The sequence below is a fragment of the Thunnus maccoyii genome, chromosome 6, assembly GCF_910596095.1.
Source record: "Thunnus maccoyii chromosome 6, fThuMac1.1, whole genome shotgun sequence".
NCBI lineage: Eukaryota > Metazoa > Chordata > Actinopteri > Scombriformes > Scombridae > Thunnus > Thunnus maccoyii.
Window position 1 is genome coordinate 25,209,451 of NC_056538.1, and position 22,669 is coordinate 25,232,119.

General features: G+C 38.6%; 3 protein-coding genes across 3 annotated transcripts; all 3 read left to right on the forward strand.

Moving 5' to 3' along the window:
• Nucleotides 1–3,509: 3,509 nt before the first annotated feature.
• LOC121898989 (olfactory receptor 52B2-like) lies at nucleotides 3,510–4,445 on the forward strand. Its single transcript, XM_042414532.1, has one exon. It carries the CDS (start codon nucleotides 3,510–3,512, stop codon nucleotides 4,443–4,445), a length of 936 nt encoding a protein of 311 aa, XP_042270466.1.
• A 9,990-nt stretch (nucleotides 4,446–14,435) lies between these two features.
• Nucleotides 14,436–15,377, forward strand: LOC121898992 (olfactory receptor 52B2-like). The gene has a single exon (XM_042414538.1). It carries the CDS (start codon nucleotides 14,436–14,438, stop codon nucleotides 15,375–15,377), a length of 942 nt encoding a protein of 313 aa, XP_042270472.1.
• Nucleotides 15,378–20,549: 5,172 nt separating this feature from the next.
• LOC121898993 (olfactory receptor 52B2-like) lies at nucleotides 20,550–21,491 on the forward strand. The gene has a single exon (XM_042414539.1). It carries the CDS (start codon nucleotides 20,550–20,552, stop codon nucleotides 21,489–21,491), a length of 942 nt encoding a protein of 313 aa, XP_042270473.1.
• Nucleotides 21,492–22,669: the final 1,178 nt, after the last annotated feature.

Consider the following 22,669-nt stretch of genomic DNA (forward strand, 5'->3'; position numbering starts at 1 on the left):
ACGATTGCGCTATGTCCTTCTGTTGAGCACAAAAAGGTTTGAACCCATGAACTGCCGCTTGCAGCTATATTTCTAATTTGATTTTAATGTATTAACATTAAAATGTTACAACTATTCAGTGACCCAAAACTGAAATTGAGTTTGAACACCAGTAAGAAATATACATTTTCATTTTGACAAAAACATTATATTGATATGTAAAAGCCACTTACGGTGCCTTTATATGTTGGTGTTGTTGTTATGTATATAGGAAAATTTATTATATTGGGGTACACCTCTTGAGATGTATCATCTGTTTTCAACGGGTTTTCAAGACAAGGCACGACACAGAACACAACAATACAAAAGAAAAAAGACAATCAACTCAATAACAAAAATGGAAAAGAGTTACAGCCTTAGGATAGACAATATTATAAGAAAAAAAGATCAAACTATAAAGTGACAGTGAGTGATAACATTGCTGAAAACACATGCAATTCCTTTTAAAAAACAAAACATTTTTAAATAAGCCAAATGAAGACAGAGAACAAATACAGTATGTACATGTAAATTATTCAAATTGAAAGGAACCATACTTCCTCGGCGACAAATGGCCTCATAAAGATGAGCTGATCAGAGCATCTTAGTGAGTAATTTGAAGTATGAGGGACAAAGAATTGTTTTAAGCAATAGTTAAAATGAATACATTTAAAATAAGTTGATACCAATGAATTTGTCATCTTGTATCGAGAGAGAGCCATATGCTCATAGAGAGCCTGAGCATATGAAGTTTTGTACAGTAATGCATAAAGAACATTCTAATGCAAATCTGCTGAGTCTATTATATATGACATTGAGTGGAAGAACTAGTTTTAGAAGGATTATGATAAACAATGGTTGCATAGTCCAGTATAGTATGTATCTGACCTCATTTAGTGTAAAAGGTACCGTAGAAAGACCACAGAAAGTAATTAGAGGATCAAATCAATTATCAAAGCAGCTCAGGGTCCATCATGTCCGTTTCTCATGGGTGAAATGATTAGTCTTTCCTAATATCCTAATGTCCTAACTGCCCTTTTGTGTGCATGAACATGGTTCTCTTTCCCAAAGGCCTGATGTGACCACTGCAGTGCTGTTTCAATTACATACTAATTGAAACAAATCTTCTGAGAAATACAACACATATGAAAAGGCTAAACAGTGCAATTGTGATATGTTTTTAAGTTAATACGATGTTTGAAATTATTAATTAAAACTGTTGATTTATTGCTAAATTCACTGCGGATGAATGGAAAAAAATCAAAATAATTCAGCAGTCTATTCTGTGGTTCATAAACTTAAAACTGTGATCTTAATCTGTTAAATTTAAAAAAAAAAAAAAACATTTAGTGTTTAAAGTTAAGAAATCAGTGTCAACAAGTTATGTCATATGCAACCTCACATGTTACAGCTTCCCACGGGTATTATTAAACAACATCCTTCATTAGCAAATAACAATCTCATCATTGTCCAGGGATTAATTACAATGTGAGACAGTTAATAACACATCATTTACTCACATCTCAAGGGGGCTCATTAATAAATGTGTTTTGACAAAGTAATGAGACATCTTGCTGATGTAATTCTGACAACTTGTTATGTATCCAGTTACATAATACTGTTGCAGTAGCGCTTTAACTGAAGAGTTATTGGAAAAGATCATTTCAGCCTTCAAAATTCAGCCTTTTTATGGTAATGGAAAACTAAAGAAGAGTAGGCTAGCTCCAGTCAGGCCTTCCCAGCAGAGCAAAAGTATTGTAGCACTATGTAGCACTACTACCACATTTAATCCAACTCAATTACATTTATAACATTCAAACTCTGAGAAAGACATATGGTAGATAAAACACTAATTACAGTTACAGTAAAAAGAAAGAAAATATAAAAACAATATACATAAAGCCCTGAAATGTGGTATTACAAAGATGATATCGATAGCCCAGTTTCGAGGAATAGATTGTCCCACAGTGCAGGAGCCCTGATACCTTCAGTAAACTTAGTAATAGCAAAAAACTTAAATGGTCCTACCTAGGGGCCTGTGATCAAACACATTATACCCCAACTGTGATCTCACACAAAAGACATAATACTTTGAAAATACTTCATTAATCATAAGAAACAATGTTGATATTTGGTATTATTTCTTTACACAGTGCACAATAAAACCTGACATTACTAACATATGAAAATATCCTTCCATCACAGATTCATAACTGAATGTCTGAGCACGTATTTATCAAAATCCTTCACTTATACTCCTATTCACAAATTTAAGAATAAAAACTATTTATCAAACCTTTTTTTTTTTCTTAAAAATGTTCTTAAACCTAAGAGCGGTCGGTATGATTTCGGTATGATTGTACAATATATTATTGGTCATGATGAATAATATGTTACTGAAGCAGTATTGAGAAGAGAGTAGTATAAGCCTATGTATTTGCATTTGAACATTAAATTGGTTGTTACACCACTTTTTCTATTTTTATTTATCGGGGATACAAACAAACAACAAGAATAAATCTGGCATTAACTTTTTTTACAATCTAAGCATCTTTGTACCTTGTCTACCAACAGCAGAATGTCTTGCAGCAGAATCTTGTTTCCATTTCAGCCAATTCCCTATACCGTTATTTATATATTTATACATCCAAGTAGAGGTAAACAACATTGCGCTCAACCAAAAACAAAAAGGGGGACTGGGGTGTGTGCAACCAAATTTGACTAAAAGGGAAAAAATGCCATAAAAGGAACAATCAAACTGATTTGGGTGTGCAAACCATTATTTATAAGAGTGTGCAATATGGCAGTTGTATGGTCAATGCATAACTCTAATTGGTTGAAGCTTTACATTTCCAGTAAAATAGAATACTACTTACCAGGCCATCACAGTATAAATGTAGGTTAGGGTAAGGGTTTAATGTTGATTGTCCATTACTCATATTCTGTTTTATCTACTTAATTTCAAACAGTTCCTCTATGTGTTTCTTACCTCTTTAGCTTATTCTTTATGGTGCTGTCACTTGTGAACTACCATAATTTAATGATTTTCATTTTAATTAAATGATCTGAGGACCTTCTTAATTAATTATTTAGGTCATAAAGAATTGTAACCTAAGTAATTTGTGTGTACAAATTATTTCGCGGGAACTAATCGAAAATCGAATTCAAATAAAGAAAATCTTACTTTTTACTTTAGTTGTTGTTGTTAGTTACAAGACCCCAATACTTAATGCAATTCTGTAAGTAACCCTGACATTATTCATCTTTGCAAAGCAGCTAACAATCCCAGAGGCAAACGGTGACGTAAACAGGTTATGGTTATCGTTATGATGCCATTATATAAAGCTAGGCGGGCAGGGCAGTCCTCAACACTTCGTCCAGCACTGCTTGTACTGCAAGTGGCTTGTTCTTTTGTGACTGCTTTAGACATTGAGTCAGTTTCCGGTGATGAAATTCCATGACTGTTTTTCTCCTTACTAATCAAGCTGAAAATGGAAAACAAATCTTTTGGGTTCAGCTTTGAATTAACCCTGGACCCATTTGTTATTCCACCTGGAGGAAAGTATCCTGTATTCTTTTTTGGTATTGCAATTTATTGTTTTGGCATTTTTTGCAACCTGACCTTACTGACGTTGATCATTCTAAAGAGGAACCTTCATAAACCCATGTATTTCATCCTGTTTAATCTTCCTCTGAATGATCTGATAGGCATAACTGCAATGCTACCAAAAGTGCTTTCAGACATTGTAACCGAAACTAATAAGGTTTACTATCCTCTCTGTGTTTTACAAGCATTCTTACTCCATATGTATGGTGGTGGTATTCTGTTTATCCTGGCAGCAATGTCTTTTGATCGTTATGTTGCCATCTGTATGCCATTACGCTACAGCTCCATTATGACACCCAGAGGTGTTACTTGTATTATCTGTCTAGTTTGGGGTCTTGACTTTGTCTTGATTGTATCACTGTTCTCTTTGCAGACAAGGCTTCCCAGGTGCAAATCTGTTATTATGAATGTCTTCTGTGATAACCCATCTCTTCTGAAACTCACATGTGGGAACACAACTGTTAATAATATCATAGGATTATTTAACACAGCTGTCATGCAAGCTGTAAGTGTGTCTGTTCAGGCATTCTCTTATGTTAAGATTCTGATCACATGTGTGGTCACAAGGAGGTCTGATGCAAAGACAAAAGCTATCAACACGTGTGTTGCACAGCTGGTTATATTGATCATATTTGAGGTTGCGGGAACTTTCACAATTTTATCTCACAGGTTCAAAAATGTTTCAACTGACCTGCAAAAGATAATGGGCATGCTAATATTTCTTGTACCCCCACTTCTGAATCCAATTGTATATGGGCTGTATACTCATGAAATACGAAGCACTTTCCTTAAAGTCTTGAAAAATAGAGCAACCATTTAAATCTTTGCACAAGGTGGTTCATGGCATTGAAGTTTGTCTTTTTGAGCTCCAATCATGATCGTAACACTGTGTTATCTCAGGAACATTTTGGTAGTGTAAACAATATTGTGGAAACAATATCAGCTATACATGGAACCATAACAATCTGCATGATCTTCAAAGTGTACTAAAATCTAATTTTTGCTCTTTGTGAAAACTCTAAATTCTGTATGAAAATGCAGTTTTCTAATGTAGGACAGGACATTTTATTGTGAATTTGAGCTGTACTGGTTGAACATTTTGTAAATGTAATTCTTCTTCAATCCAACTTACAAAAAAAATGTTTTGCACAGTATAAGGTGGGAACATCTTTAGCCCAGTCAGTGACACCAAGTCAAGTTTTAAGAGTTCTAGTCTGACAATTGATAATGTTCGGTGGAACTGGTTGAAATATATATGTGTTTTAGTTGACTATTTTTGCTTGTTACAACTTGGAAAAACCTTTCATTATGATCTCTTCTTTTGTGTTTCTGTTGGTGTGTACAGTGCTTTGTGTTGTTTAAGTGCAATAGCTTGTAATTCTAAATTGAGATATTGGTCTGATACTGCACATAGTCTTATATGTAGTCATTTAAATAACCTTTCCATTTATAAGTCTTAGTAAAGCTGCCTCTAAGCTTTACTTGGCCTTGTCCTCCTCTCATTTGATGGTATATTTTAATGTTGTGTTTAATCTTTTTTTAAAAAAGAGAGTGCTTATGTTTGCCTTGTTGTTTGTTAATAAAATTCAACTATTCTGAAAAAAATCACTTTTATAATATAATATATTAAACTCAGTCAGATGAAAACTCGTGTCAATAACTATTTTTTCATACATATTAAGAAGCGAAGTAAATAAAAGAGTAAAGGGGCTGTTTTGGGGCATCCTGGTTTGTGCTTGCGTTTCTGCTCAGACCAGACTACCTCTTATCACAACTGAATAACTCTGAATCCAGGACTTTATAGTAGATATTGATTAGCTACTATGGAAAAGACTTAAAGATACCATATTCCTAAATCATTACGTAATGGTTAGTTCATAGATATCTGTGAATTGGCATACTGACCACATTCTTCCTGAAATGTTCCTGATTAACTCCAAGTCAGACACTGAGCGGCACAAAACTAGTAAATACTCACTTTATTACTAATTATTTAAACTCTAGTTACTATTTTTGTGTCCCCCTGAAGTAAAGTAAAGCATCACCCCACAAAACTGTTAAGTAGCTTCTGAGTTTTTACTGGGGAATTCACAGTTAGTGCCTTAAATACAAGCCACATCCATGTAATATTCAGCAGCATTAGTAATATTTGTTTATAATAGATAATACATAGACAATGCTGGGAAATGATGGATTAAACTCAGTTATGATCCCATCTGAGTCGTGTTTGTGTTGTATGTGAAATTAGTTTGTAACTCAATGTTCAATAAATACAAGTAAAATCAATAAAACTGGCATTGACCATTTGTCCTTTACTACACTGGAGCTTAAACACTCCCTGCCAGTAAAACTGATATTTTCATGCTCAAAATCAGAGGTCGTCTTAGCAAAATACAAGAATGATTTGAAAGAAATGTTTCTGGAATGGCTATCAAAGTCTTTTCTCACTAGCTCTTACAGTATGAAATCAGATTTGATTGACAGGTTAGACTAGTGATTATAATGAAAATAAAATATATGGCCGTTATGATTATACTAATTCAGTTTATGGTCCACACTGGATGAATTTCATACTTTTTTCATGAGATGGTGTTGGTCTACTATTCAACTCATAAGAGTGCAACTTTGCATTATTAGTTCAAAATAAACACCTATACCTTCCTTCTGTCACATTTTGCTTTTTTTTAGGAGTGGCATGTATTTATTTTGACAACAACTAAAGAGCTATAACATGTATATTTGTTTTGCAGAGTTGGCAGGTAGCTAAAAGAGTAACTAGTAAGCAAGTAAGCTATCTATCTAATATGGAAGCATATTGCATTCACCAAAGAAAAAAAATGGAGGCCTTATTTGTAATTATGACTTCTGTAGCTTATAATTATGACAAAAGATCTCATAATTATGACAAAAGATCGTATAATTAGAAGAAGCCAGATTGGATGCATCTCAGATGCATTACTTTGTCTCAATTAAGCATCCTGTCTCGGTTTAGCTGCTCACAAAGGAACAGTGACTTTGAGCAGGTCAGAATATGCTGTCAGCCTGAACAATCCCAACGATTCATCTACGTTGCTCAGTGATTACTCAGTTTACAACTCCCGGTTCAGAAAGAGAGTGGATAAGATCATGTCTGACCCCTCTCACCCCTGCCAGCCCCTCTTCCAAAAACTCCCCTCTCAGAGGAAAATAACATCAAGAGCCCCCAGAATCAAGAACACCGGCCAACTCCGCAGCTTTCTTCCCCAGGCAATGGCCATCTTTAACATGGATAGTAAAAGACTGTAAACATAGCAAGACTTCACCTCCATATCTCATTCAAATTCATATTGTGTATATTCTGTCTTTGTCTGTCCTGCACTGTGTAGATATATATAGATTTAATATTTTAATTGTTAACTGTACATGCAGTATATATTCTGTTAATACACACACAGTTTATTTACACTCAAATTTATATTTATATCTACATTAGTATTCATATTTCTATTTATATTCTGCTTTTTTGCAAGGACACACATAGAATTTTATCCTGTCAGCATGCATACATATAGTCTTTATACTTCTATTTATATTCTGCTTTTTTGCACACACAGTTTTTATCATGTCAATATGCAAGCACATAGTTCACCCCCACTCCTGCACTGTTATGTTTGTGTTTATTGTTTAATGTTCATGTGTATTGCTTTTTTCTGTTGACATCTAGACCACATTGAGTTCCTTGTACTTGCTAATTAATAAATCTAATAAACTAATAAATCTGATTCTGATTCTGATTCTGATTCTGGAGGGCTTTGTCATTACAACACCAGATGTACTTTACCTTTGGGTAACATCAGGAGCTTTGATACCAATAAAAGACAGTCTTTTACATGCCATCTTATACCATGATTCTACTGTAGATGAGAACAGGTTTACATAATGTACTGTAAGAAGTAAGCTACTAATGGTACAGCTGAATTAATCCATGCTTGTTAAATGGGATAATGTTTATAAGGTGTTTCTGGTTCGTATTTGTTTTTTCAGTTGAAGTAGTAGTAAGTTGGCTTTTTTCAACAAGAGAAGCAACAGTAGCAACATTGTTGTGTACAGTTTTGCATAATTATGGACACAAATACATCTTCTGCAGATTTACTAACATTGGAAACACTGTGTTTATCTAATGCAAATATTTACCCAGCATTTTTGTCTGGGACTTTAATATATCTGTTTATTATGTTTTGCAACTTGTTGGTGTTAATAATTATTGCTGTGGGTGAAAAGCTACATAAGCCCATGTTTATCCTGCTGTTCAACTTGCCCATGTATTCAAATGCAAAAAAGAAGTATTTGTTTATTTGTGCAAATATTATAATTTTGAATGAAATTAATTTAGTAGAAAGTGTGTTAATTGTGCGCATGTCTCAACACTGATTTTACATTTCTAATATGTGGACTATGATGAACTATTGAGGAAGAAATTAAAAATAAAAAACATTATTCTAAATATAAATCATTGTGATTTCCCTGACAGGGCAATAAAAGTATATTTTGATGCTAAATGTGACTGTGTTGGGTATGTGGCTAAATGGTGTAAAATCAAACTAAGATTGCTGATTTAAACAGATAAGCATATTTTAAATTCCTCAAGTATAAGCCAACGTAAAATGAATGGCAACAAAATATAAAGAAACATCAAATCATCCACTAGTCATTGTAATATGACAACAGGACCTAAAGAGTGAACAAAAGACATGCTATTGACAGATCCTTTCAAAACTGCTGTTATATTTATATTATATGATGAAAATAATGTCATATATGTGAAAGAAAAACAATAACACAATAACACACTCTCCTTAACTCACATGCACGCAGTTACCCCCCTGAAATGTGTATGTAGGTAGCCAGCCAATCAGGACATGCCTACTGATTATGTGTGTCTTATACAGTATAAAAGGCAACATCTCGCTGCTGCTCTCATCCAAAAAACACTTCAGCGGATGGTGTAGTGGCAGGGTGCATAGATCTAGGGCTCTGCCTGTGCTTATAGAACTACGGTTACAATATTGTATCCTTTGTTCTATCTCACACAGACTCTGCCGATGAATATTTACCCTGCTGCAACATGTTATCAGACTGCCTTACTGAGCCCAACCGGCTATAGGTTAGTTGCCGTGGCCCACCTACTACTTTATAATCCAAGTTGCTTGAAAGTTAACATGAACATGAACTGAATGTAACCATGGCCTAACCACACAGGTGTCAAAAATCATACAACAAACACCCTGCACACCTCATTCCCCAAGTCTTTTTGGATCATGGGAGAATGCAGGCATATATTGCCAAGGGCGGGTTCAGGTGTACCACAGCTGACACTCACACCAACCCTTTCAAGTCCTAAGACACCCCTGCAAGCACGGACCTTGAAAAGGAGCCTGTCATGTCTAAGAGATAGAACCTTATGAACAGACAGGGTGTAGACCAAGACGCTGCTGTGCATGTGTCCTCGACACTTGCCCCATTGAATAAGGCCATCGACTCTGCTACACCACGTGTGGAATGCGCTAGAACCGTGGTGGAGGGATGCTTACTGCCTGCCTGTAGGCTTGGGAGATGCACTCACAAAGCCAACTAGCTAGGCACTTCTTGGGGCTTTACCGGCTACTCCCTCTCCATAGCATACAAACCACTGTTCAGTGCGCTGAAAGCGGGCCATGTGTTCAACATAAAATGCCAATGCACATACTGGGCACAATAGATGCACTTTTGCCTCCCTGACATCCACATGGAGTGGAGGACAAAATGCCTCTAGCTGAATAGCTCTTGACCTCACTCTCTCCAGCAGAAGGGGAATGAGACGAAGAGGGGGAAAGGCGTAAAGCTGACTCCTTGGCCATGGCTGTGTGCAAATGCGTCCACCCCCAGGGGTGGGTCATCTTGGGGAGTCAGGGAGAGTCAGAGTGGGCAGTAGGTGTTGTCTCAACTGGCGAACAGGTCCACTTCCGCTCTCCCAAACTGGTTTCAAATCTGCTGCACCACCTCAGGGTGCAGCACCCACTCATCTGCCAGAAGGCAGCCTCTTCACATGAGGTCAGCGCCCCTGTTTTCTGGACCCGGAATGTGAAGTGCTCATGGAGATAGGAGGTGTTCTGTGGACCACAACAACAGGTCCTCAGCCATCTTCAACAGGGCTGCGGATTGGACTCTGCCCTGCCTGTTGATGTAGGCAACCGTGGTGCGGTTGTCTGTTCTCACCAACACGTCTCCCCTGAATCAGTCAAGAAGTATTGGAAAACCAAGAGAACCACCTGACGTTTGAGGAGGTTGATGTGTCGGTTTTCCCCTGAAGGCCATACACCACCTATCATTCCCCTCTGGCTTGTGCTCCCTCACCCCGTCAGGGTCGCATCTCTGAACACCACTACATAGGAGGTCACTCGACCCAGCAGTGTCCCCATTGACAGATGCTGTAGGGACCCCAAATAATGCAGGTCTTCCTGCACTTATGGGGGAGGAACGATGGATCGCCAGGCTGCGTTTGGATCTTGGGATCCAAGCGCGTTGTAGGGACACACAACGGACAGCCTGTCTCTGAGAGAGGAGGCAAAACAAAGGCAGGTTGAGCTGGATAAGCCGGGACATAAAAGCCTTCACGTAGCTGGCTGACCAGTTTGGGTGGGATAGGCAGGGGCAGGGAGAACCCTACATGCATTGTCTGCATTGGATTTCAGAAGGTCAGCGAAGTTGCAGACACATATGAGAGGCTGGCATCATCCATCGGCGAAGTCGCTGGGACAGTCACAGTTGAGGTGTCTGGTGGCAGCAGTGGCGGAGGACCGGACGAAGCGGGTGACTCATCCTCGACATGGAGATCTATCTCGAGCTCTTGGTTGTTCTCATCACAGCAGAGTGAGATGTCACACAACCGAAAACGATCCCACCATTGCCAACTTTGAGTCGTTGAAAGTCCTCAGTAGTGCACACAGGATGAGGGTTGCATCATGCCGCTCTCTGTTTGGTACTGTCCAAGGCAGAAGAGATGCCCATCGGAGGCTGCGATGAGACTGGTACACAACGGGCAGGGACCAGCTTGGAGTGGCGACTCCATCCATGGAGGACTAAGATCAGTGAGTACAATTTGCCATTGCTGAAATGCGAAAGATGAGAGCAGCAGCGAGACACTGCCTTTTATACTGTGTGAAACATAACGAATCGGTAGGCACGTTTGGATTGGCTGACTACATTCAGTATTACCTGTAGAGTAGATGATGGAGCCTGTGTGAGATAGAACTCCTTATTTATCTTATATTGGTCCTTTATGCAGCCCCTCAGTTCAGTCTCTGTGTCTCTCCTGTCTCTTTAAGGCCCCCCTCCCGATGAGCCCACTCTGTTCTCATTGGTCAGCTTTCTGGAAGCATGTATCAGAGTCGTGTTAAGCTGCCGCTTTTAGATGACTTAATAACACAAGACTTTTATTGTCAAGAAAACATGTTGGCCATGTTCAACATGAACATCCAACATTGTAACATTATATATATGACTGAAAATAAGGAATGGTACAAGACGTCCCCTTTAATAAAGATATAATTATATAATAAATGCTTAGTTGTAATTAATGATAAATCTTAATAAATCAAAAATTACAAAACATTAAATATATAAATGTTAAATTTATGTGTGTATTTATTTATTTATTTATTTAAAAAAAGAATGGTCAGATTCTTAGACCCTAATATGGGTCAATCTGTTTAAAATTGGATTTCCATCATGCAACTCAAAAGCATCTTTTATTACACTCTGCCTGGCTGTGCCCACTTCTGTCAAACCCTAACCCTAACCTAAAATTAGTAATACATGCTTTATGTTAAGCATCATAACATTAAAGTAACAATCTCGAAGATCTCCATTTCATTCTCTTTGGCGGCACCTATGGTGATAAGCGGTAATTGCAGGTGTGTTTTTGGACCTCACTTCCTAGAGATCCAAACAGTGTCGTCTGTGTGATGTCAGTAACTGTTTACTCACAATGTCAGCAGAGACCAGAAAAAACAGTACGCCGCTTCACACACAAGTGAGTTGAGAAGCGAGTCTATTGTGTTAGCTCTGCATAGTATCTCTGGCGGACCAACAGCTGCTGAAAACATGTGAAAATGTATCACTTTTTCCCAAGAAATGTCGCCACCGACACCCAGTTCGTAATACTCATAACACTGTAAATGCAATGGCTTTTACTAGTGGGCCATAGGCTCAATCACCATTGTGTTACCTCATTTGGCAATAGATATTGACTTAACAGACATTTATTTAGTTGAAAATCTTCAAAATTATTACTTTAAGCATTCAGACTCAGTCCCAAGCCAAAATAACCCTGATGACATCATCATGGGTGTGAGGGCATCAGCAAGCATCAGTGTCTGCAACTGTGTCTTCTCTGATTCTACCACTGTGGGGCACCAAAAATCGCTTTTATGTTTTTGTGTGAAACACTAAGTTGGTTCACCATGCACCTAGATTTATTTTGAACTAACTTTGATGATTCAATAATACGTCAATTAATTGATTAGTTGAGCAATAGAAAATTACTTGGCAAGTATTTTGATAATCGACCAATTGTTTTAGTCATTTTTTTAAAGCAAAAATGCCAAATAATCGCTGGTTTCAGCTTATCAAATTTGTTGATTTGAAGGTTTTGTTTACCATTCATGACAGTAAACTGAATATTTGTATTTTTGACTTTTAACTGGACAGAACAAAACATTTGAAGACATCACTATTGCCTCTAAGAAGTTAAAATGTGCATGTTTCTTTGTCTTCTGACATTCTATTGAAAAAACGATCAATCAATTAACTGAGGAAATAATTGGCAGATTATTTGATAATGAAAATGCTTGTTAGTTGCAGCCCTATTTCGAACAGTGGCTACAAAAATGGCTACAAAACCAACAAGAGTGCATCAAAAACCTCAGCCCTCCTTTTCATTTTAAAGGTAAAGTCAGTGATTCTAAGCCAATATACTTTTTGTCAAATTCAGCAAATATCTTGTACCAGTCCGCTGGCTGTCCGTGCTGTGTGTGCGCTGAAAAAAATCTGGTCTCCATACACAGCCCTGGCTTTGTAAATGGGCATATAAACATAGTGGCTTGGAGCAAGCCACACAACACTACTCTGGCCACAACAGGAGGGTGTCATGGGGTTTAGCAGGAATGGACCCAAATGCAGAGACCAGAATGCAGACAGAAATCTTCTTTTAATTCTTTCTTTCTTTCTTAATAATGCGAAGGTCAGGACAGCACAGGGTGAAACAGAACACCGAACAGAACAAACAAAACAAATGATCCAACCAAGATTGAACAGAAAACCAGAACTAAAAAACAAACTAAACTAATCAGACAATGAGGAACAGGTGACAAGACACAAGGGCAGACTGGTAGCTGATAGGCTGGGAAGACACAGAGCAGGGCAGTACTGACGAGACTGATATAGGGCAGGTGTGAGGGTGACAGCAGACTGGGGAAGACACAGAGCAGGGCAGGGCTAACGAGGACAAATGCAGGTCAGGTGCAAGGAGGAGCACATGAACACACACAAGGGAAACACAGTAACAAAACCAAAACCCAGAAAACACAATAGTCTAAATACAACCCACACCAACCCGTCCAAGAACCACCATGAACCTAAACCCAAGTACACAACACGCCATGCTACACAACAAAAGGCCAAAGGTCCAAACCCACCACCCAAATATAACAAGAAAAACCATATGACCAGAAGGACTAAACAGAAGTGCAAACCAGGTAACCCCAAAGAACACAAAAACACAAAGGCCCAGTGCTGTTCTGGGGGCTTGGTGTGAGGACAGGACAGTCTCCTGTCTCTGGCACCCGTTGAATGGTGAGACAGGGGTGGCGAACTGGAGAGAGAGAGAGGTTGTAGCCAATTCACATGGAAAGTGTTTTCTCATGGAACAGATACAGATATATACAGACTCAAAATATATATCACAATTATGTCTATTTTACGCATATATAAAGCCAGGGGACAGGTAGTTAAAGTCATCGTCTAATAAATGATGATGCTGGGATAAATAACCTATTTGAAATTTTCATTATGTTAATATTCTGCAACCAGATAATGAAATGTTGAAATGTTTCATCATAGGATAAAAGTAATAACTCAGAACAACTTTGTATTGATTTGCAGTGACCCTTCCCTCCAATGGGATAAGTGGACCCAAACCATGCCAGCAAAATGCCCCCCCCAAAGCATAATAGAGGCACCAGATCCCCTCACTGTAAGGGTCAAGCATTCAGGCCTGTACCAGTGTTTCCTTTAATTTGTCACCTGTCTGTATATTTTACACATATATAAAACCAGGGGACAGGTAGTTAAAATCATCAGTAAATAAATGATGATGCTGAGATAAGTAACCTATTGAAATTTTCATTATGTTATGTGATATTCTGCAGCCAGATAATTGAGTTTCACCCACTATGTCAGTGTTGTCACAAAAACTTTCTGCACCAGGAGATATATTGCACTTTCTAATCCCATGAGTTGTCTTTCCCCGTGCGGTAAATGCCAATAAAAGACAGAGTCACTTTCATACTACTTACACAGTGCAGCCAGGACAGAATAACATACTGTTACAGGTAAAAAAAAACAACCCAAAAAACAGGTAAACTCGTATCAATGCATAGCTTTTAATCTAAAATGGCTTGTTAATAAGGGCATTTCTTTCAGGTAAAGGTCCTCCTTCAGCTGGCAAGACTTTTGAAGAAACTGTTTTTTTTCAACAGATGAAGCAACAACAACATAATAAAAGATGGTAATTATGCCTACAAATGCATCTTCCAGTAAGTTATTAACACTGGAAACATTAGACATATCTGCTGCACATATTTACCCAACATTTGTATTTGGAACAATTACCTATCTAACTATTGTCTTTTGCAACCTGTTGGTATTAATAACTATTGCTGTGAGTAAAAAGCTACATAAGCCCATGTTTATCCTGCTGTTCAACTTGCCCATTAGTGACATGGTGGGTGCTACAGCTTTTTTTCCTCATCTCATGTTCAGCATTGTGACACAGAGCAGATTGATTTCCCATCCTGCATGTATTACTCAGGCTTTTCTGATTCATGTTTATGGTACAGGAAACTTGCTGATCCTGAGTGCCATGGCATATGACAGATATATTGCTATATGTTATCCTTTGAGGTATAATACTATAATGAATCCAAATAATTTAATTAGAATTATTTTTTTAATATGGTTCATAAATTTATCACTGATTTTTACATTGATTATGCTGAATGCACGGTTTAAAATTTGCAGAACAAATATAGTGGATTTGTATTGCAACAATCCATCATTATTGAAACTGACCTGTGAGGACACCAGGGTGAACAACTACTATGGAATAGCTATTATAGTCTTGCTACAAGGTGTCCCACTTTCAATAATAACATACACATATGCACAGATCTTCCATACATGTGTTATGACTAATCAGCCTGATGCTCGAAGAAAAGCCATTCAGACATGTGGCACTCATTTAGTAGTTTTCTTAATCTTACAAATCAATACTACGTTTACACTTATTGCTCACCGAATTGCGAATGTGTCTCCAAACATTAGAAGGACTCTTGGTGTGTCAGTTATAGTATTTCCCCCTTTTTTGGACCCAATTATATACGGACTGAAAATCACAGAATTGAAGCAGAACATAATACTGTTCCTAAAAAGAAATTTTTGTTCAATCAAGTTGTAACCCATTTTAAATTTGTTGGTGCAAAACTTGAATAGACATGTGAATCATGTCCAGGATTACACTGAATATATAAATGCAGTTTAAACTAAAACTGTTTTCAGAATGCAGTATAACTGAAGACTCAGAGAGTCTCAATAAACTCCAAAATGCCCCGTGTTACTGCACTGAGGAAAATCTACATATCTGTGTTTGATGATTATATGTCTTGTGAATAAGTTGTGCTTTTCTGTATCTCATTTTCATGTGTATACTATCTATAGCATGCTGTACATGCTGATACTTTTACCACCATTTCTAAAATGTCTACCGATCACAGGTCAACAGTTGAGGTCATTTTTCATCGTAATTAAGGTTGCCATTGTAAATCATTGTAATATGACAACAGGAACTAAAATGTGAACAAAAGACTGTGGACATGAATCATGTTATTGACAGATCCTTTCTCATATATGTGAAATAAAACCAATAACAGTTCCACAAGCATTGATGCCATTGCACCTGAACAAATATGAGCATGAATATGTATTGAAATGCAAAAAGAAATATTCATTTATTTGTGTAAATGTTGTAATTTTGTATGAAATTATTTAGCAGCAAGTGTGTAAATTGTGTGCATGTCTCAACACTGATTTTTAAATTTCTAATATGAATAACCATGATGAGGAAATTAAACCCTGACTTTTTTTGGTATGTGGTTAAACGGTGTAAAAAAACTAAGAATGCTGATTTAAACAGATAAACATATTTTAAATTCCTCAATATTAGCCAATATAAAATAAATGACAACTGAATATAAAGAAACATCAAATCATCCACTAGTCATTGTAATATGACAACAGGACCTAAAGAGTGAACAAAAGACTGTGGAAATGAATCATGCTATCGACAGATCCTTTCAAAACTGCTGTAATATTTATATTATATGATGAAAATAATGTCATATATGTGAAAGAAAAACAATAATAGTTCCACAGGCACGAATGCCATTGCACTTGAACAAATATGAACACAAGGAAGACACATCAAGTCATCCATAATGGGAAGCCTTGTCTCTCCGGTGAATATCCTTATTTTCCTTATTCATACACTTTAGTCCTTTTTACAAATATAAATAGGAATACTATTGGCAAATCAATAGTGTTTCCCATATTAGATTTATGAGGCAATAAAAGAACTGCAATCACAAGTTTAATTTTGGAGCATATTGATCATTTGTTATATAAGTGTTCACGAACAAAGGCCACGCCATTTGAACAGTATAAAAGTAGTTTTATTTGGGTTGGGGAAAGTGTATGGTGGGCTGGATGGGAGTCAAGGTGAGGGACGAAGGGGTTGATTGCTGGGGGATGAATGGGAGCCGAAGGTTGGTCCGGGTTGTGTACAGGGATGTGGGATGATGGGGTCGAGGAGAGGGATGGAGGGGGTCGATGGCATGGGGATGACTGAGGACCAAGTGGAATCACAGAGCGTCAAAGAACCCGGGGGTCGACTCTCAGGGTGGGGGACATGTCTAGATGAGCTTTCTGCTTTGTCACCCCCCTGTGGTTCCTTAAATAGGACAAGAAGAATTACTTAGGCGGAAGTATTAACCCTAACAAGCATGTCTTTGATGGTGGGAGGAAACTGGAGTGCCCAGCGGAAACCCACGCGAACATGGGGAACATGCAAACTCCACACAGAAAGGACCTGGGACAGCCGGTGTTCGAACCCAGGACCTTCTTGCTGTGAGGAATAAGTGTTGCCACCGTGATGCCCATTGAGAGGGGAAAGAGAAGAAAAAGGGGTTGGGGGGGAGGGCTGTGAGAACTGAAATGGACGGGAGAGAAAGGGGTTAGACACGCCTATAGCCAACAACTCGCTTGCGGGTTCCCTATCCAGCACCACCCACACTTAGCACACCGATGATTCCATCCTGCCGCTGTGTCGAAGAGATACGGGGCCGAAGAGACACGGGGAACATTAAAAAAAAAACAAAAAAACAACTGTTCTGTTTGCTTGTTTTATGCTATATCCCAATTCGGATAGGTAGAAACAAGGTTGAAAATTGGCAAAGTGGTCCTTTAAGCACTTGCCTTAGATATGAATAAACCAGGATTTAGCCATGGGATAACCATCAGGCGTAAAAAGAAGGGCCTGAATACTCCGAGCTTAAAAATGTTAATGTGGAAACATAATGACAGAAAGGGGAGTCCAAGTGAGCAATAATAATTAAACGAGCACCTGTTGTTGGGATGCCTAAGAAATAAACAGGAAAAATTGGAGTGAAAGGTTAAGTCAGGATTACATGCGAAGTTCAGCCTGGCCTTCAGCCAGGGCTGAAGAAGTCTGGGCTCTGCTGTAGTAGGCGGCTTTGTGACATCATCAGTGTGCGGTGTGTGTCGGCCCGGCCGCTGACAGTGAACCCGGAAGAGCGGGAGGATTTGAGCTGCCAGCGAGAGGACTGAAGAAAGTAGAGTCTTCGTAGAGTTGCGAAGTTTGTCTTTATCAATGTTTCGTAGGAGTGGGACGACCATCTCCCTGAAAGCTCGCCAGAGGTGAGCAAATGTCTGTTTGAAGATGTTAATTGTGGGGAAAAGAGTCGTGTCCGAGTGGGCTATGGCGTTGATGCGTGTGGAGCATCTGGATTCCAGCTGATCAGAAGCATGGCGTCTGGGGGAGAAGGGTTCCGTGTGGATGTGGTGGTGGAGGAGGTATCTTGTTGGTACTGCCGAATCGAGTCGTGGATGGTATGTTGCCGAGGAACGTGGATCGCGGAGCACGGGCAGGAGGTAAGCCTTTGCGATGCAAGCCCGTTGTAGGTCAAGTGAGAACTGAGACGAACCCGTGAGAACAGAAATGAACGGGAGAGAAAGGGGTTAAACACGCCTATATAGGTATGCACGGATGATTGGATTGGTGAGGCACGGGTGATTGAATTTAGTGAGAGAGAGGGGCGTGGTCTTGTTCCTGAATCTCTGTTATAGTAATAACTCCATATAATGTAATAATGTTAATAGATGGTTTTCATATGCCATTTCAAGATGTGCATGTTGGGGACAGGAAATACAACTGTACGGAGCTTATGGTAAGAGTGAAGTGACATGAGGTCGTGTGGTAAAATGGACAGATCAAAATACTGATAAACTATTAAAGAAACACTCTAATTTGTACATACAGTAATTATCTAAACACAATAATTTGCAGGCACCCTGAGGTTCTGCTACACATTGGCAGATAGATATGAAGCCTTATCAGGAGGCATTATCTGATCTATGTTTAAAGGGGGGGGTCTGCACACCTGTTCATACTGTGCACTTAATCATTTATAAGAGACACGATTGTATGCTTTTAAGCATCACTGCACAAAGAATTACGGTATCTCTGAAGGGGTACTCCAGCATTTTGTATTGAACTTCCATTATGTGGTAGGATGTAGAGGATTTTAAGGGCCGAAACGAAGGTTACGTTATTGTTGTAATCCTAGTTCTATAAGCACAGGCGGAGCCCTCTACTGGACTCTATGGGTAATACTCTCTTCCCCCCATTGCCCACTGAAATGTGCATGTATGTAGCCGGCCAATCAGAATCATGTTTCTTGCACAGTATATAAGCAGCATCTCACTGCTGCTCACTATCCGAAACCACCTCAGTGGATGGCATAGGAGCGGCATGGTCCATAGGTAGAGGGCTCCACCTGTGCTTATAGGATTAGGGTTACAATATTGTAACCTTTGTTCTATCTGACACAGGCTCCGCCCTCTACTGGACACTATGGATGCAATAGGCTGAGCCTGATGGTTGTTTGCCCTGCCGCGATATGTCATCAGATTGCCTCACTGAGCCCAACTGGCTATAGGTTATACTACTTTATAATCCCAACCACTTAAGTGCAGCAACCCACCTCATGTCAAGAGGTGCCCCTGTTTTCTGGACCCAGAATGCGAAGGGCTCTCAGAGACAGGAGGTGTTTTAGGCCCATAACAACAGGTTCTCCACCATCTTCAAGAGGGTTGTTGATCGGACTGAGCCCTGCCTGTTGATGTAGGCAACCGTGGTGCAGTTGTCTGTTTTCACCAACACATGTCTCCCCTGAACCAGAGTCAGGAAGTGTTGGAGAGCCAAGAGCACCGCCTGAAATTTGAGGAGGTTGATGTGTCGGTTTTCCCCAGAAGGCCACACAACATCTATCACTCTCCCCAGGCTGTCCCCCCCCGCCCCCCACCCTGTCAGGGACGCATCTGTGAACACCACTACATAGGAAGTCACACGACCCAGAGGTGTCTCCGTCGACAGATACTTTGGGGACCCCCAGTAACACAAGTCATCCTGCACTTATGGAGGATGATGCTGGTTTGCCGGCCTGCGCTCAGATCTTGGGATCCAAGTGTGTTGTAGGTGGTGCATGTGCAGGAGCTCCCCTAGATGGTCCAACGCCATGTGTCCCAGCACCTGCATGACAGTCAAAGCTGTCACTGCTGCTCCCTGCCGCAGTCTGAGAACTGCTTGCTGCAGGTTGTCCGTCTGGATTCCACCACAATGGCCCGTAGACTTACTGAGTTGAGCATGACTATCACATGCTCCCAGATACTCCATCCATTCTCTGGACTTGGCCATGACAGTGAGGTTGTCTAAGTTAAAGAAGACCCCCATGCCCTGGTTGTGCAGCAGCTGCAGTGCCACATCCACACACTTGCTGAATGTGCAGGGAGCCAGGGAGCCACTTTGGTCTTTGGATCCAAGTGCAATGTAGTGGGGCATGTGCAGGAGCCCCCCTTGATGGTCCATCGCCATGAGCCCCAGCACCTGCATGACAGTCAAAGCTGTCACTGCCTGCCTGTGAACTTCTTGTGTTTTGAGTTTCACCGACTACGTCAGCGTTGTCACAAAAACTTTCTGCACCAGGAGATGTATTGCACTTTCTAATCCCATGAGTTGTCTTTCCCTGTGAGGTAAATGGCAATAAAAGACAGAGTCACTTTCATACTACTTACACAGTGCAGGCAAGGACAAAATAACATACTGAAACAGGTAAAAAAGACAGAGGTACAACACTTGAATCAATGCATACCTTTAAATTTAAATTGGATTGTTAATAAGGGCATTTCTTTCAGGTAAAGATCCTCCTTCAGCTGGCAAGACTTTTGGAAGAAACTGTTTTTTTCAACAGAGGATGCGACAACAACATAATAAAAGATGGTAATTAAGCCTACAAATGCATCTTCCACTAAGTTATTAACAATGGAAACATTGGGCATATCTACTGCACATATTTACCCCACATTTGTATTTGGAACAATTACCTATCTAACTATTGTCTTTTGCAACTTGTTGGTATTAATAACTATTGCTGTGAGTAAAAAGCTACATAAGCCCATGTTTATCCTGCTGTTCAACTTGCCCATTAGTGACATGGTGGGTGCTACAGCTTTTTTTCCTCATCTCATGTTCAGCATTGTGACACAGAGCAGATTGATTTCCCATCCTGCATGTATTACTCAGGCTTTTTTGATTCATGTTTATGGTTCAGGAAATTTGCTGATCCTGAGTGCCATGGCATATGACAGATATATTGCTATATGTTATCCTTTGAGGTATAATACTATAATGAATCCAAATAATTTAATTAAAATTATTGTTTTAATATGGTTCATAAATTTATCACTGATTTTTACATTGATTATGCTGCATGTACGGTTTAAAATTTGCAGGACAAATATAGTGGATTTGTATTGTAACAATCCATCATTAATGAAACTGACCTGTGAGGACAACAGGGTGAACAACTTCTATGGAATAGCAACTATAGTCCTGATACAAGGCGTCCCACTGTCAATAATAATATACACATATGCACAGATCTTGCGTACATGTGTTATGACTAATCAGCCTGATGCTCGAAGAAAAGCCATTCAGACATGTGGCACTCATTTAGTAGTTTTCTTAATCTTACAAATCAATACTATGTTTTTACTTATTTCTCACCGATTTGAGACTGTGGCTCCAAACATTAGAAGGACTTTTGGTGTGTCAATTTTAATATTTCCCCCTTTTTTGGACCCGATTATATATGGACTGAAAACCACAGAACTGAAGCAGAACATAATACTGTTCCTAAAAAGAAATCTTTCATCTTAATCTTCAGTCAAGTTGTAATCAATTTTTAATTTTTATTGGAGCGAAACTTGATTAGCTATTTGAATCATGTCCAGGATTGCACTGAATATATAAATGCAGCTTAAACTAAAACTGATTTCAGAATACAATATAATTGAAGACTCAGAGAATCTCAGTAAAGTCCAAAATGCCCTGTGTTACTGCACTGAGGAAAATCTACATATCTGTGTTTGATGATTATATGTCTTGTGAATAAGTTGTCCATTTCTGTATCTCATATTCATGTGTATACTATCTATAGCATGCTGTACATGCTGATACTTTTACCACCATTTCTAAAATGTCTACCAATCACAGGTCAACAGTTGAGGTCATTTTTCATCGTAATTACGGTTGCCATTGTAAATCATTGTAATATGACAACAGGAACTAAAATGTGAACAAAAGACTGTGGACATGAATCATGTTATTGACAGATCCTTTCTCATATATGTGAAATAAAACCAATAACAGTTCAACAAGCATTGATGCCATTGCACCTGAACAAATATGAGAATGAATATGTATTGAAATGCAAAAACAAATATTCATTTATTTGTGTAAATGTTGTAATTTTGTATGAAATTAATTTAGCAGCAAGTGTGTAAATTGTGTGCATGTCTCAACACTGATTTTTAAATTTCTAATATGAATAACTATTGATGAGGAAAATTAAAAAAAACAAAACAAAACAACAACAACATTATTTTAAAAAGTGCAGTCATTGTGATTTTGAATCTAAATGTGACTTTGTTTGGTATGTGGATAAATGGCACATAACATCTAATGGCATTCTTAGATCAAACTAAGAATGCTGATTTAAACAGATAAGCATATTTTGAATTCCTCAATATTAGCCAATATAAAATTGATGACAACTGAGTATAAAGAGACATCAAATCATGCATAGAATTTAGTCCTTTTTAAAAATAAAAATAGGAATACTATTGGCAAATCAGTTTTGTTTCCCATATTAGATTTATGAGGCAATAAAAGAATCACAATCACAAGTTTAATTTTGGAGCATATTGATCATTTGATATATAAGTGATAATGTAATAATGTTAATAGATGGGTTTCATATGCCATTTCAAGATGTGCATATTGGGGACAGAAAATACACCTGCACAAAGCTTATGGTAAGAGTGAAATGACATGAG

Coding starts and splice junctions, on each gene's coding strand:
- LOC121898989 (XM_042414532.1), top strand. CDS start 3,510: ATGGAAAACAAATCTTTTGGGTTCAGCTTTGAATTAACCCTGGACCCA.
- LOC121898992 (XM_042414538.1), top strand. CDS start 14,436: ATGCCTACAAATGCATCTTCCAGTAAGTTATTAACACTGGAAACATTA.
- LOC121898993 (XM_042414539.1), top strand. CDS start 20,550: ATGGTAATTAAGCCTACAAATGCATCTTCCACTAAGTTATTAACAATG.